At 46.4% G+C, this 16,530-nt stretch overlaps 1 protein-coding gene and 1 pseudogene across 1 annotated transcript; one reads left to right on the forward strand and one right to left on the reverse strand.

Moving 5' to 3' along the window:
* LOC147914053 (cytochrome P450 4X1-like) overlaps window positions 1–16,530 on the forward strand; it is a 197,003-nt pseudogene that overhangs the window by 84,675 nt on the left and 95,798 nt on the right.
* Window positions 1,658–12,666, reverse strand: LOC101403723 (cytochrome P450 4A11-like). The gene is given in 13 exon segments (XM_087445992.1): window positions 1,658–1,826; window positions 4,225–4,301; window positions 4,445–4,509; window positions 5,424–5,557; window positions 5,657–5,847; window positions 5,934–6,040; window positions 6,501–6,655; window positions 7,029–7,153; window positions 8,171–8,298; window positions 8,776–8,820; window positions 9,501–9,604; window positions 9,606–9,641; window positions 12,330–12,666. Coding segments are annotated over 13 exon segments (1,530 nt in total). The 5' UTR covers window positions 12,524–12,666.

Consider the following 16,530-nt stretch of genomic DNA (forward strand, 5'->3'; position numbering starts at 1 on the left):
TAAAAATACACAAAAATCTTAACTTGGGAACAGCTTTCTCCCTTTAGCCCCTCAGGTGGAACCCCATCTTCTCACCTGACCATGAGGTAGATCTTGGTGCCTATTTGAGCCCCTGAAAGGGCCAGTTGGTTTCACAAAGGACAACACCTTGCTCTATCACATCCTATACAGCCATGCCTCAGAAAGCTCTCCCATGTGGGGGACGGGAAAATTCCCCCTTCCCTTCTTAGTTCTTGTGGCTGGTCAAATAATTAAAATGACATAAGGCAGATTAACAGGAGAAAATCAAACAGTTTAATATGTGGGCACAGGGAATTCACATAAGCATGAAAAATTCCAAAGAAAGTCAGGCAAAATAAGACACCTATGTCATTCTAGATTAAGGTAAAGGAACAGGAGTCTGGACTTTCATAGGGGAAAGGAGGCATTTACAGAAGATGTAAAGAGTCAATGTTTAATAATCAAATGTTTGTTGGGCCATCTAGAGACAATAGGACACAGAGAGGACTTTGGTCAAATGGGCCTTGCTATATTCCTCCCTGTCTACCACACCTAGTTCATATTATACTATAGATATCTATGGTTATAGCTCCTTCTTGGGACAAGCCTTCTATGTTAAATCCCTTTGGGCAGTTAGAGGGAAGGTCAAAGTTTCTTCCTGAGTCTTTTGGAGGTGATGGGACATGATTGGCCCTGCTGGGGTCTTGGCACCACAGAGCAGATATTATCTACCTTCCTTGTCTCCTCTGTCTTCCCTCCCCTTCTCTCTCTCTTCTCTTCCATCCGTCTCCTTCCAAGGGATGACACCACTCCATGGGACACTGTGAACTTTGTCACAGGGAGTGGGAAAGAAGGAGAGGGGGTGTGCATGAAAAAAGGGTAGACTGTTAACACACAGAAGAGATCGGGAGTACAGACCGATGGTAGTTACACAGGGACTCAGCAGGCTGAATACTGGCTCCCAGCGGTGTCCACATCCTAATCCCTGGACCCAGTGACCACATCCTGTTTTATCTGAGTGGGCCTGTGTAATCACAAAGGTCCTCATAAAGCAGAATGCCAGATGAAGACAGAGCACAGACACTTTGAAGATGCTGCTGGATTTGAATCTGGAGGAAGATCCACGAGCCAAGGAATGCATCTCTGAGATGCTGGAAAGGCAAAGAGAAGGATTGTCCCCCAGAGGCCCGGAGGTAGGATGGCCCTGCCAACACCTCGGTTGTGGTCCAGTGAAGCCATTTCAGACTTCTGACTCCAGAACCATAAGAGAAGAAATTTGCGTTGTCTTAAGTCACTAAGGCTGCGGTAAATTATTATAACAGCAAAGGAAACTAACACAGGGATGGACAGACGGGCAGAAAGGGAAAGACAGGGAGAGGACAGACAGGCTGGAGGACAGGCAAATGATGAGGAGTTTGGTGACAGTCAGAGATGGAGGTGGGTCAGAGACAGGCAGACCAACAGGTAGGGAGCCTGGAGAAGGATGAGAGAGAGAACGGTGATGGTCTGATGGGCAGGAGGCAGGAGATCAGTTAGATCACCAAGTGGGCAGATAGAAAGCAGGAAGTGGACAGATACTCAGGGGATAGGAGAGAGTGACAGGAAGACAGGATGGTTGCAAGGGTCTCTCTGAGCCTGTCCTTGTCCCCAAAAAGTGTTAGAGGAGCTTCCTGAGACACAGGTAGATCCCATTCTTGGACTTCAACACAATTCTTGGAATGGGAGCAGGGACTCTGGAGGGATCCGGTGCCAGCTCAAAGCGGAGCAGTGTCAGGGCCACGGCCACCTTCAGCTCGGTCATGGCAAACTGCTTCCTGATGCAGTTCCTGTGCCAGGGAGGGGAAACAAAATGAGAAGTGGCCTCAAACTCTGCTGCGAGCTGGGCACAGATTGACCCACTGGGCCCGAGCCAGGAACAGGGCATTCAGGGCTCTCCTGTATGTGGCCCAGCCCCAATACCATCCTTACAAGTCACACACCTCTACCCCTTGGTTCACACCCTCCCCCTGACCTCTGACAAAGCCTACTTCCCTCCAGGACTAGCTCCTAACTCCTACTTCTGCTCTCAGCAGTCCTGAAATCCTGTTAGGTGAGGGTCAGTACTCTAAGCCACAAGTCAAGTCAAGTGAATCACTAAAAAATTATTAATTTGCTCACTCCTTACACAGTTTCTGGTTTCACAATGTTAAGGCCAAGTCAGGGCATAGTAGGGGGCAGGCTGGGCCACACTCTCAGGCCCTCAGCCTCTTGGGAGACAAAACAGGGACCCCGATCTTCAGAGAGAAGACAAGATGGAGTTGTGTTAGGAAGTCAGAATGGCAACAGAGAAGCTTCCTGGAGGGCCACGAGTGGCGACCCTCAGCCTAAAGTACTATCTGCCTCCCAATTAATGGGCCCGACTCCTGCCTGCCCCTCGTCCCCTCCATCAACGATCCTCTGTAGCCTTCCAATTTAGTCCAGAAATGTCCCTCCTTACCATCCCTCAGTCTCCTCACCTGGATTTTCCTGTCTCCCTGCCTCCACTCCCTCTACATTGAAGCCACGGCCCAGCTCAGACCCTCCTATGCCGCTAGGACATTCCAAAAGCCTCAGCTGGCACCAAAGCCCTCTATGGGCTGTTGCCTCACTCACCTCTTACCTGTCCAGCTCCACGTGTGTTGAGATGGCCGAGAATGCCTCCCTCCAACTCTGCCTGCCGCAAGTTCAAGGCTAAGTCCAATGACAGCGTGCCCTCACCCCCTCTGCTGACTCTGCCTCTTCCTCCCCAGACCCCCAAGGAACCATTAGTGTTTTACTCAAGGACATCTCATCGTGCAGTGCCCAGGACAGTGCCAGAAATATGGAACATCCAATAGTCTGCTCAGTGAGTGAATGAGCGAGTGAAAGAATGAATGAATGAATGATGTTTATCTTTAGTAGAGGTATTTGTTTCGTGACTGTGGACTCTAGGAGGCAAGGACAGTGTCTTTCATCTCTGCATTTCCACCTCCCAGCATAGGACTTGGCCCACAGAGGTGGGCTTAATAAATAGTTTCATAATTGAATGAAGTTAATTGAACTGAAAAACAAATAAACATGGAATGGAGTAAAATAAAAGTAGCATTAGTTCTGACCTAGGAATTGAGCTGCCTAGTACTCTCCTGTCCTCTAGTGGCAGCTACAGCCTGCAGCCAGTGTCTATGAGGAAGGACCCAGTTCTGGGAGAAACCAAATCCTAGAGCCAATTTCTGGAAGAACAGTTTGATTAAAGACTGTTCTGTGAAAATTGATTCAACATTTGAAGAATTCACAGAATTATGGATTCAGAAAAAGCTTGTTTCTAGTAACTACTTTCAATGTTTGTGGAAGTTACTGTTTCACAGGATGATTTCAGCAGCATTGGAGGATTTTCACAGCAGCCACTCTGGAGGGGACTCGTCCAGCTCAACAGCTGTCTCATGTGTGCTTTGTATTTTACACACCAGGAAGCTTTCAAATGCATGTGTCATACACGGAATAGCGGATTTTCTCTCAAAAGCAGTTGATTGTCCTCATTATGTTATATTTTTGCCAACATTAGACCATGTAGGATCTGGGACTATAGATCCCACTTCATATAAAGAATTTTTCTGACTGGAAAAGTTGTCATGGTTATATGAATATTATATCAAATTTTACTGGGATAGACTATAAAAATAGAGTAGACACATATTGGTGTGAAACTTTCTTCCAATGGCTACTGTAACCTTCCATTTATAGGCTGAACAGTTAGGACAAGGAAGGGGCTGGAAATCCAGACACATGCAAACATCACTGAGACAGTGAGTGGCAGATGGGAGAATTAAGGAGAAAAGGTGCTGGGCTGGACTGTGAATGTGGGAAGAGAGAAAACACCTGTTACAATTAATGATAACTGAGAAAAGCAACCACCTGAAATTTAATTTTCATGAAAATTTCTAATTCTGTAAAGTCCTTCTCCTAAACTGTGGAAAACAACAGAATACACTGAACTTTGGAACAGCACTTACACTGAGTTGTGGCTGGCCATTAGGAAAGTCAGGGAGTCCAAGTCCCTGTGGCATGTCATGAAATGCTACCTTTCTTTTGTACATAGAGACACATGCCTCCTTCCCCACACACTGACATAGAAGTGCATAACTACAGACGCCAATATGAACGTAGGAGGTCACAAACATCGGGTGTGCAGCCAGTAAAACCCTCTCTCTCCGGTACAGAAAATCGCACCTTGGTCCTCCTGAGAAGGGCAAGAAAGCGTGGCTGTGTTGAGCAGAACCTGGTGCAAACCGGGAAAGATCAAACACCTGCAGAGAGAGCACCAGGGACAGGACAGTGGGGTCAAGCCCCTCCTTTCAATCCATGAGGGGACAGGACTCCTGAGGTGGGAGTGAGAGGAGGTGTTGGTCTGGAGAGATCATCCCATCCCCTCCTCCCATGGCCATCATACCTCTGGGTTTGGCCACACTTTTGGGTTGTGGTGAAGGGCATAAAAGGAGAGCCCGATTATGATTCCTGTGGGGCAGGAGGAGAAGAGAGAAGACTGATCATACCCATGGGGTGGGGCCCTCTCCCTCTGCCAGCAGGGGGCATGTGCATGCAGGAAAGTCTTGGAAGCCACCATGAGAGCCACTTCCCCTCACTCTGAGTGGAATGATCCTGCTGGGTGGGTGGGGTGGACATGGCAAAGCTCATGTGCACAGATTAGGAGGAGATGACCATGACCCAGGATTGAGAAGCAAAAAAGAACTGGAGGCTTACTTTTTGGAGCAACTCAAGTGACGACTCACATATATCAAGTGCCATCCATGAGCCCTTGGGGAATTGCGTTAACTCATTCAATCCTCACATCAACCCTCCAAGAAAGGCTCTCATATCACCATTGTTCAGATGAGGCACCTGAGCCTCAGAGACTGAGTGACTTGCCTATGATCACACAGCTAAGATGTGGCAGGGCTGGCATTCAAACTCAATGGGAGATGAGCTAAGAGGTGGCCTCCAGCCATGGCAGGGGTCTCAGATCTGGTCATCAGCTGCTCTCTACCATCAACCTGAGGGGTCCTCAGAGACTGGGCCATCTGATCCTTGACAGCAGATTCCACATCTCCCCCATTTTCCTAGACCCCGTAAGGAAAGCAGCACATCTCCTCCTACTGCTGTCTGATTGTCTCTCCAGCCCTCACATCTCAGGGAATTGGAATTTTAGGGCTAATTCCTGAGCCCACATTCAAAGACTAGCATTTATTTATTGAGCTTTTGTTGGGTCTAGTTCTGTGCCAAGATTTCAAACACGTCATCCTAACTACATCTATTTATTTACAAAGAAACAAGACCCAAGGGATTCAGAACTGCTCTGGGACACGTGGGTTTCTGCTCTTCCTTGTGTTCTTGCAGAGTGCTCAGGTTAGTGAGTGTGATGAGGTTCATACCTCTGGGTAAGGAGCGTCTGTCAGGGAAGGTGATGGGCTTGCTGAGCTCTCTGCTGACACTTGGTACTGGTAGATAGAGTCGTAGTGCCTCCTTGATGCACATGGTGGTGTAGGGCATCTGGTCCAGGTGGTCCCTGAAACCGAAACCCATCCTGAAGTGCAGGCAGGGTCCAGGCAGACCAGGTGCTTCTCTAGCTGCGTGAGCCAGGCTCTCCCATCTCTTGAGCACTCACCAGGTGATGGAGGCGCCATCCCCCAGGAGGCTCTGGATCTCCTCCCGACACCTCTGCTGGTGCGCAGGGTGTGCGGCCAGAGCATAGAGGATCCAGGAGATGCCGCTGGCTGTGGTGTCGTGGCCCTCGAACATGAACGTATCCACCTCTGCACGGAGGTCCTTGTCAGACAAGCTGCTCCCATTCCCCATCTGGGGAACGCACAGCGAGAGTGCAGGGTCTGCCACTTCCTTTGAACTTCTGGGCTAAGCCTCAGGCCTCTCCTACACACACTCACTCTGGCAAAGAGGAGACTGTCCAGAAAATCCAAGTGCCTCTTCCTCCTGACCTTCTCCAGCTCTCCCTCCTTCTGTAGGTGAGCCTTCCTCAGCTTGATCACTTGGTCTGTCCCAAAACAGTGGTTCCCAGGCAGAGCTGAGAGCTCTCGGTACCCAGATAGAGCAACTCACAGTAGCCCCATCCAACCGCTGCCCCAATCTGGGTGCCAGGTGGCTCAGGATGAGTGTGGGAGTGGGTGTGCTCACAGGGGTGAGAGCTCTTGCACCATCTGATTGCAGGTCAGGCTTCCTATCAATAGCATGGCTCATGGAGGCTCTGCTTGAATGCTTCTGGGTGGGGGTCTCATTCAACCATCACCCATGTGGTGACACTTGTAAATCCCTGCACAACATCTGGCCCCCTAACGTATTGTTTCCTACCCCTTGCACCAGGGATGTACCAGTGTGGGTGTGTCCCAGGTCCTGATGGGGCAGCAGGGGGCCGAGCTCTATCTGAGAGCTCAGGGGTAGTCCCCTTGGGATATGCCTGATGAACGAGGGGAGCAGCCGCGGAGGTGGAGTCCAACCTGTGTGTTGATGGGTGAGCTGGCAGGCCTGGTGGCTCCAGCATCCATCAGGGGTCAGCCTGTAGATGATGTCATTCTGGTAGAAGATATTCCTCGCCCGGGAAAAAAACAGATTGTTCAGGTCCCCAATGGCCTGGATGTAGGATTTGGAGTTCCTGAAAGAGGAGGATGCAGAAGAGACTGGAGTGGAGGGAGGCCTCTGACCTGGAGGTGGAGTTAGGTTCTGGGTGATTTCCTCAATCAGTGGGGACAGGACACTGAGGCATTTATCATTGCTGTGTCACAGCCCTCGAGACCCTCATTCTCTTGTTATAAGTGGTGTGGGCAGCCAGGCTTCTACCCTTGCGAGGGATCAGGGATCTGTGGCTAAGTCAAGTTTTGGTCTGGGATGGAATTTGTCTTGTTGGGGGCTCTTGGAACAATGCTGAAATTTGTGCTGTAAGCATGTAAATTGTCCTATTACCTCTCAAGTAAGTCCACATCAATGTGTAAGAAATAAGACCCTGCAGCACAAGGGTTATCACTGACCTGTCTGTCTGGACGCTGCTCTGGTGGCTGAAGGTGCACTTCATGATGGTGTCCAGGGTCATCATGAAGACATGTCCAAAGATCTCCAGATGTGAGTCTTGGCTGATAAGCTCCTCCCATTTGTCCTGTGGTGCAAGGGGGACATTGATCCTCCCTTGCCCCCCCATAAGGCCTGTGATGACAAGGCCAGGCTCTCTCTCTGTCTTTCTAAACATTCTTAAAGGATTTCCTCACTTTCTACAACAGATATGGTATAGTAAATTAAGACTATAAAGCAAGAGTTTGTAATGTGAGGCCTATTTTCTCAGAAACGTCTATTTTATAATTAATGGTCTCTCATAATAGTCTGAATTGGTATAGAATTTTAGGAACAAGTTGCAATGATAACCTCCTTTTGGAAGACCAGAAAACGTTGTTTTTCAGGGGACAAAGAGGAAATCTTCTCTGTCCTGGGGCTGAACTAGATGTGAGGGACAGGTGAATTCCACCTTTAGGGAGCAAATGTGTCAATGGAAGAGCAAGCCTAAAGGGTCAGTACTGGGGCTTCTAAGGAATGGAGATCTGGGACTTCAATTCCTTTCATTCCTCAAACATTAGCTGAGCACAGTTAAGAAATCGCAGTCTTGATGGGAGGTGATGTGATGGCAGGATATGGTTCAGATTGGTGGGTGTGGTCCAAGTAGTGTAGACCTGAGAGTGTCTTAGAGTGTACACCTGGTCTCCATTTGCTTCCATTGAGTGGCTCAGTTCCATTCTGAAGCCCTGGGCTCCAGGCCAGAGCCAAGCTGAGTGACACCCTGGGAAGCCACTGAAGCTGCCACTGCCCAGCCCAGCCAGGGTCAGCTTGTCCTGCTGCTCTGAGAAATGAGGCTTGCTCTAGTCCACTGTGCTGAAGACGTTGAGGTGGCAGGAGAGTGGACGCTGTATCCACCCTCCTTTTCCTTGGCGATGAGAAAGAGTTTATCTAAGCTGGTATCTCCTATCCCATCCACTTTTGGGGAGCCCTGTCTCATAGTAGGATCTGAGTACATTACTCTGGGTGTCTGTGTCTGATGTATGACTGAGAGATACCTGTGTCTGGAGTGGACTCTGTGAGTTTTGCTGTGTGTGAACATGTGCAGGTGAGAGAGGGATGGACTTACCAGCATCACTCGGACTGAGTCGGCCATGAGCCCCACGTAGGGCTTCAGGATGTCGTAGTGGAAGGCTGAGGTCAGCATCCGCCTGTGCTGGAACCACATCTGCCCATTCAACAGGAGCAAACCATACCCTGGGCCAGAGATGGTGTGTGGTGGGGGTGAGAGATGGAATCAGAGGGACAACTGGGGACGACTTGGGAGGAACTAAGGGTGTCAGAAGAAGGCGCATCATGGACAAAGGCAGGAAAGGCCAGTACATTTCAGGACTGAGGATTTCCCAAATGGCTGGTACATAGTAAGTGATTGTGACAGCTGTGGGATAAAGGTCGAAAAAGAGTAGGGGGCAGGTGATAGAAGGATTTCAATAAAAGTCAGGCTGAGATCATGGTGAGGACTGAGAAGAGATGTGGAAGACGCTGAGCTTCAGCAGGGCTCTCACCACCATTAGGAAGGAGGAGGGTCTTTTACAAGAAGAGAAATGAGGCTTGATCCAGAGATGAGGGTGGTGACATGGTGACCAGGCACCTGTTGTTCTCTGTGAGCCCAAGAGATAGCTCTTGGCAAACCAAAGTGGTGGGTGGACCGGAGTCCCACTTAGGTGTACTTACCAATCCAGGGAGCCAGGAATCTGTAGCGACTGTGAGACTTTGGGTCTGAAAGGTAAGGAAGGGCATTACAGGAAGTTGGAGGGGACCAAACAAGGCTGACAGCCCCCAGAGGCAGCTGTGGCCCAGACCATTGGTTGCCATCCCTTCCTGATGATTGTCAGTTAGCTGCCAGTTGGTCTTAAGCCACCCCCTACTTGCCTCCTATCTCTGACTGTGTCTGTCCTGATAGTCACTGTGGACTCAAAAAGGCAGACTGAGTGTTCTAGCAGCAGGACACCCACAGGACTAAGATGGTGTATCTGCAAGAAACACAGGCTCTGTCCTCCGTGCCAAAGAAAAGACAGAAGCCTGTGGTTTTCCTATAATTGGTGGTGGCTTAGCCATCCCGTGAGCCAGGACACGCAACAATTAGAGGTGCCAAACCTAAGACAGTGTGCAAAGGAAAGTGTCTTTGAGATCTGGGGGAATTCACATAACAGATCATCTCAATTTGGTTAAAAAGAAAATAAGTAAGAGAAATAGTAATTCAGCCCTCCACAGCTCTTTAAGCCTTCAGGTTTAGTGCGTAGTGTTGGCCTTAGGCTGGCTTGTGGGCTGGGAGAATGGTTGGAAGAGGGTAGGTATTGATGGCTGAACTGCCAGTCTACTCTGGAATTTCACAGAGTGAGGGGCGTGTACCCAAGAGGGAAGAGCTGTTCCAGCCAGGATGCTGGTTTCTCTCTCACCTGGTCTCCCCAGGATCATCTTCATGTAGTCAGGGTCATAGACAAGTACTTGGACCTTTGTTCCCCATAACCAGCGAGGACAGGCACATGGGAATTTCTCTCCATTTCATTATCTGTTGAAGCTCCTCATCCTTTTGGAACAGTCAACAAGGGAAAGATAAATCAATAAAACCCTTTTAGTCTCAGTGCTGGAGTGGAGGGGAAGGGCAGGATGGGCACAGGTAGAGAGTTCTAGATCTATCAGCAGAACTAAGAGTTTAGAACTGTTGCACATGACCTGGGCTCTGTTCTGGACTTTGCTGGCTGTCCAAGGTTTGTCCTCAGGCCGGATTCTGTCTCATTGTTGGTGAAGCTATGGGCCCTCACTCCGAACTGCCCAGAGAAAGTGGGTCAGGGATTGACTCCACGGTGTAAACCTTTTGGAAGTCATTAAACATTTGTGTCAACAATTTGTATGACAACTTGTATCACTTGGCAACCAGTTTTGCCATACACTTTTGTTTGTTTAGAGAATAAATGGATTACATTTAAAATTCAAATTTATATATTAATTTCATTTTGCCATATTGGTTGCTATGTATTTTCAGCATTATCTCAGTATTCAGGTAAATGTTTGTTAATATGAAATAGTGCTGGGATGTATACAGCTAAGTGAAAAAATTAAATACGAAATTGTGTGTATAATATTATTTTATATATTGAATATGTACAGAGTTGTAGAACAAAGTCTGGATGTTTCCATATGAAAATGGTGTTGAACTATGATTTTGATTTTTAGTTTTTTAATTTCATTTACACTTACCAATAAAAAAGAAACTTTTGAGAGCTTCCCACTGCCTGGAATATTCTTTCAAAACTCCTCAGTGTGGATCAGAAAGGCCTTTGCTTTCTGGCTTACCTTCTCTGTTCTTGCCTCCTGCCATGCTGGCCACTCCACCAGGGCTCGTGGCTCCATCCCCAAGGTGCTGCTGCTGCGGCTGCTCCTCACACCAGCTAACCCTGCTCAGCCTTCTAGGCTTCGGTACCTGCTCTTCCCTCTACCTGGAGCACCCTCCTCTTTGCCACAGAGAAACTGCCTCTCCTCAACTTTTAAGACTCAGCTTTGTTTTATCACCTCTGGAATTCTCGTAGACATTTGGTCCTATAAGTGTTCCATTTAGTCAACTCTTCTTTACTTCAACTGCTTCTACGTAACTCAAAGTAACTCTCTGCTGCATTGGTATCTAATCTCTGCCTGCATCCTTCTCACAATCAGGGTTCTCGAGCTCTGAGGCAACTTGCCCTACTGTGGGACAGGTTCTTTCATTCAGCACATATTCACTGAACATTTGCTATGTGCCAGGCAGTGGTTTAAGCACTGAATCAGGGCATGGCTATAGATCCTTACCTTCGGGGACCTTCCGGTCTAGCTGGGGAGACAGAAAGACTAAGAGGCTATGACATAGAGGATAATTAATGCTGTGATGGAAGGATGCCCAAGCCTCTGGGGAAACTTTGGGGAAGGGGACCTAACTCAGAATAGGACATTGGAAAGGTCTTCCTCATGTACTTGCTCATTCATCAAGTCATCATTTACTGAGAGGCTACTGGGTTACAAAGGTGAATCAGAGGCAGTCTCTCCCAGAAGTAGCTCACAGCTATGACACCGCAGACAAAAATAGCTGAATCTGGTTAGCACTGTTTTATGGGAAGGAGAGTCCAGGGGGAAAAAAGTTGTCCCCTCTGCTCCTGGGAAACCCAGAAAGACATCTCGGAGGAGGTAGGTTGGGCTGGGTCTTCGTAGATGGACATGTGAGGGACAAGATCGTGCCAGGTAGAGGGCACAGTGTGAGCAAAGGCCCAGGCTGGAATGCACAGGCAGGGAGGGAGGACAATGAGTAACTTAGGGTGAAGCAAGAGATTAGGAAGGGAAGAGAGAGAGGTATTGGGGCCAGCCCATGTGGGGCTTTGGCTCTTTCCGGTCCCCATCTTTGGCTCCACTCTGCTGTGATCATGTTGCCTCCTTCTCTGAGTAAAGAGAGGCCTCAGCTCTCTGCAACCGCCCATTTCCTCCTAACATTTAATCACCTCTGTGCCAGGCTCTCTGCAGGGTACTGGGGGAGAAGGGGATTATATGCTCAGTTCCAAGAGTTCACAGTCCAGGGTGTGAGGGAGGAGAGCAGGCAGGCCACCTCATCCTCTTAATGGTGCAACTCTAACGTCAGTACACCTTACGTGGCGCCGTCCTGGAAACCTTCCTGCTCATGGGTGCCAGTGACTGGTCAGGGTTTTAGCGCTGAAATCACCAGTCTGGATAATCCCTCAGTCTTGGGCAAACCGAGCCAGTTGGCCCATAACATCTGACATCAGTCCCCAGCCCAGCTGGTGAGACTCTTTTCCTATGACCTGTCACCTTCTTAGATTCCTGTCTATCGTCTCCACAGACTGAACCCCACAGGGCAGGGATCCATAGACTGATGTATGTGTTCCCAGGCAAGCTCAGGGCCAGGCAGAGAGGATGGGGTTGAGTGACTGGGGCAGGGAAGCATCTAGAAGCCTGTTCTGTGAGAACATCTGAGGCTGCTCAGCTTGGAAAGGGCAGAGATTCAAGAAGGAACAGTCATTGTCCTAAAGTGCAGGGCTGCCAGGTCAGCCTGCAGGTCTACCTGCGGAAGGAGTGTCTGACCGATCCGAGAATACCAGCACAGGATTCCTGAGAGGTAAGCTGGCTTTTCCCAGGGGCTGCATGCTCGTCATACAACAAGGTTTTGTTAGATGGGCTTGTTGACCACCATCTCAGAGCCCTGGCCCACCCCACCATCCTACTCCTCCATCCCTCTCCTTCCTACTTGCTGGCTGTGCCCGTAGAGCCAGTGGGGAGGTGGGCACGGAAACTCCTGGACGGCTTTGAGCAGCCACTGCTTGCACAGGAAGACCTGGGCTGCCTTGAGCAGCAGCAGAACCAGGCCGAGCAGGGAGGCCACTTGCAGGAGCCCAGAGATACCGCCCAGGGGTCTGGTGGGGCTCAGCACAGAGGCACTCATGGTGCAGAGGCTTCAGGAGCGCTGACTTCCCTGACTGTTGCTGACCTCCCCTGAGCACCCAGCCCAGGTCAGTCAGGAGAGAATTGTCCCACCCACCTGTGGGGAGGGCAAAGGATGAGGGCAGAGCTTAGACCTGGGCCACCAGAGTTGATTAACTGTGGAGGATCCACCTTAGAAAACAGTGGGAGAAAAGCATTCTCAGCTGACAGTGACAATGGCCGTGTACATACCAACCTTCCACTCATCAGTTTCTTAACCAAATGTTCAGTGTGCACCTACTATGAGCCAGGTGCGATGCTAGGTCCTCGGACACAGCTGCAGGCAGAACAGACATGAACTCTGACTTCAAGGAATTCACAGTCTAGTTTATATATTCCAATTTTGTCCGTTCAGTAGCACTTTTTTGTTACATGATCAAATGGAATTCTCGATTTAATATGTACATCCAGACCCTAATATTAGCCAAATCTTTTAATATTTATTTTTATTCTTATTACAGTACTAACTTTAATTTCCACTAACAACCTCTTTCAAGTACTGGGTGAGAAGGAGAGGAAATGATGTCATTTCTGTTAACTGGATGATGGTGTGGATGAACCGATGCTAATCCAGCAGCCCTTCAAGCACTTTTTTGTAATCAAATTGGAGAGTTTGGCTCTGCAATAGCAATAGCAATAGCAATAGCAATAGCAATAGCATGACTCCTTCTCTATTCAAGCACATGAGAATTCCAACAAATTCTTATACTTAATCTTAATTACGGTGTTTTCCCATGAACAGGTCTACTTTAACTGCAACCGGAAAACCTGCACAATTGGTACTACACCCTTCACTTCCATCATCTATAGAAGGTCTAACACCTTCCATACATTCAGTCCTTCTTCACTGATGAACTAAAGTTGTAGCAGGAGTATTGTTACTAATTCTCTTTTATCCTAAAACAGAAAATAATTATACAATTAAAGCATTTACACTCTGATTGGGAGCCCGTAAACATTGTTTAATGCAACCTGTTCTTAAACACTAAATGATATTTTATTTATTTATTTATTTTTAATTTTTTGTTTATTGCAGTCACATTGGTTTATAACATTGTATAAATTTCAGGTGTACATCATCATACTTCTATTTCTGCATAGATTACATCATGTTCACCACCCAAATACTAATTACAACCCATCACCACACACACGTGCCAAATTATCCCTTTCGCCCTCCTCCCTCCTCCCTTAGCCTCTGGTAACCACCAATCAAATCTCTGTCTCCATGTGTTTGTTTATTGTTGTTATTATCTACTACTTAATGAAGGAAATCATACGGTATTTGACCTTCTCCCTCTGACTTATTTCACTTTGCATAATACCCTCAATGTCCATCCATGTTGTCACAAATGGCTGGATTTCATCGTTTCTTATGTCTGAGTAGTATTCCATTGTGTATATATACCACATCTTCTTTATCCATTCGTCCCTTGATGGGAACTTAGGTTGCTTCCAAGTCTTGGCTATTGTGAATAACACTGCAATGAACACAGCGGTGCATGTATCTTTATGCACTGGTGTTTTCAAGTTCTTCGGAAAATACCCAGCAGTGGAATAGCTGGATCATATGGTAGTTCTATCCTCGATTTTTTGAGAAATCTCCATACTGTTTTCCATAGTGGCTGCACCAGTTTGCACTCCTACCAGCAGTGTATGAGAGTTCCCTTCTCTCCACATCCTCTCCATCACATGTTATTTCCTGTCTTGTTAGTTATAGCCATTCTGACGGACATGAGGTGATATCTCATTGTAGTTTTGATTTGCATTTGCCTGACAGTTAATGATTTTGAACATCTTTTCATGTGTCTGTTGGCCATCTGTATATCTTCTTTGGAGAAATGTTTGTTCACGTCTTTTGCCCATTTTTTAACTGGGTTGTTTTTTTGTTGCTGAGATGCATGTGTTCTTTATATGTTTTAGAGATTAACCCTTTATCCGACGTATGGTTTGCAAATATCTTCTCCCAATTGTTAGGTTGTCTTTTCGTTTTGTTGATCATTTCCTTTGCTGTGCAGAAGCTTTTTAGTTGGATGTAGTCCCATTTGTTTATTTTTTCTATTGTTTCTCTTGCCCAGTCACACATGGTGCTTGAAAATATGTTGCTAAGACCGATGTCGAAGAACGTATTGCCTATGTTTTCTTCTAGAAGTTTCATAGTTTCAGGTCTTACATTCAAGTCTTTAATCCATTTGGAGTTAATTTTTGTGTATGGTGTAAGGTAAGGGTCTACTTTCATTATTTTTCATATGGCTATCCAGTTTTCCCAACAACATTTGTTGAAGAGACTTTCTTTTTTCCATTGTGTGTTCTTGGCTCCTTTGTCAAAGATTAGCTGTCCATAGAAGTGCGGGTTTATTTCTGGGCTTTCGGTTCTATTCCATTGATCTGTGTGTCTGTTTTTGTGCCAGTATCATGCTGTTTTGGTTACTATAGCTTTGTAGTCTATTTTGAAATCAGGGAGTGTGATGCCTCCAGCTTTGTTCTTTTTTCTCAGGACTCCTTTAGCTATTCGGGGTCTTTTGTTGTTCCATATAAATTTTAGGATTCTTTGTTCTATTTCTGTGAAAAATGTTGTTGGAACTTTCACAGGGATTGCATTGAATCTATAGATTGCTTTAGGAAGTATGGACATCTTAACTATGTTAATTCTTCCAATCCAAGAGCACGGAATTATCTTTCCATTTCTTTGTGTCTTCTTCAATTTCTTTTAGCAATGTTTTATAGTTTTCGGTGTACAGCTCTTTCACCTCTTTGGTTAAGTTTACTCCTAGGTATTTTATTCTTTTTGTTGCAATTGTAAATGGGATTGTACTCTTAATTTCTATTTCTGCTACTTCATTGTTAGTGTATAGAAATGCAACTGAGATTTGTATGTTGATTTTGTATCCTACAACTTTACCGTATTCGTTTATTACTTCTAAAAGTTTTCTGGTGCATTCTTTAGGGTTTTCTGTATATAAAATCTTGTCATCTGCAAATAGTGACAGTTTCACTTCTTCCTTTCCAATTTGGATCCCTTTCATTTCTTTCTATTGCCTGATTGCTCTGGCTAGGACTTCCAGTACTATGTTAAACAGGAGTGGTGACAGTGGGCATCTTTGACTGGTTCCTGTTCTTAGAGGGATAGCTTTCAGTTTTTCACCATTGAGGATGATATTAGCTGTGAGTTTGTCATATATGGCCTTTATGATGTTGAGGTACTTTCCTTCTATCCCCATTTTATTCAGGGTTTTTATCATAAATGTATATTGTATCTTGTCAAATGCTGTCTTTGCATCTATTGACATGATCATGTGATTTTTATTCTTCATTTTATTAATGTGATGTATTACGTTGATTGATTTGCGAATGTTGAACCATCCCTGCATACGTGGAATAAATCCCACTTGATCATGGTGGATAATCTTTTAACGATTGTTGTATGCGATTTGCTGGTATTTTGTTGAGGATTTTTGCATCGATGTTCATCAGTGATATTGGCCTGTAATTTTCGTTTTTTGTGTTGTCCTTGTCTGGTTTTGGTATCAGGGTAATGTCGGCTTTGTAGAATGAGTTAGGGAGCTTCCCCCCCTCCTCAATTTTTTGGAAGAGTTTGAGAATGATAGGTATTAAGTCTTCTTTGAATGTTTGGTAGAATTCACCAGGGAAGCCGTCTGGTCCTGGACTTTTATTTTTGGGGAGGTTTGTGATTACTGTTTTGATCTCCTTACTGGTGATTGGTCTATTCAAATTCTCTACATCTTCTTGATCCAGTTATGGAAGGTTGTATGATTCTAAGAATTTATCCCTTTCTTCCAGATTGTCGAATTGGTTGGCATATAGCTTTTCATAGTATTGTCTTATAATCTTTTGTATTTCTGATGTGTCTGTTATAATTTCTCCTTTTTCATTTCTGATTTTACTTGTTTTTGCCTTCTCTCTTTTTTTCTTGGTGAGTCTAGCCAAATGTTTGTCAATTTGGTTGAT

Source organism: Ceratotherium simum, chromosome 22, assembly GCF_057802395.1.
Source record: "Ceratotherium simum simum isolate JZ-2026a chromosome 22, ASM5780239v1, whole genome shotgun sequence".
Classification (NCBI taxonomy): domain Eukaryota; kingdom Metazoa; phylum Chordata; class Mammalia; order Perissodactyla; family Rhinocerotidae; genus Ceratotherium; species Ceratotherium simum.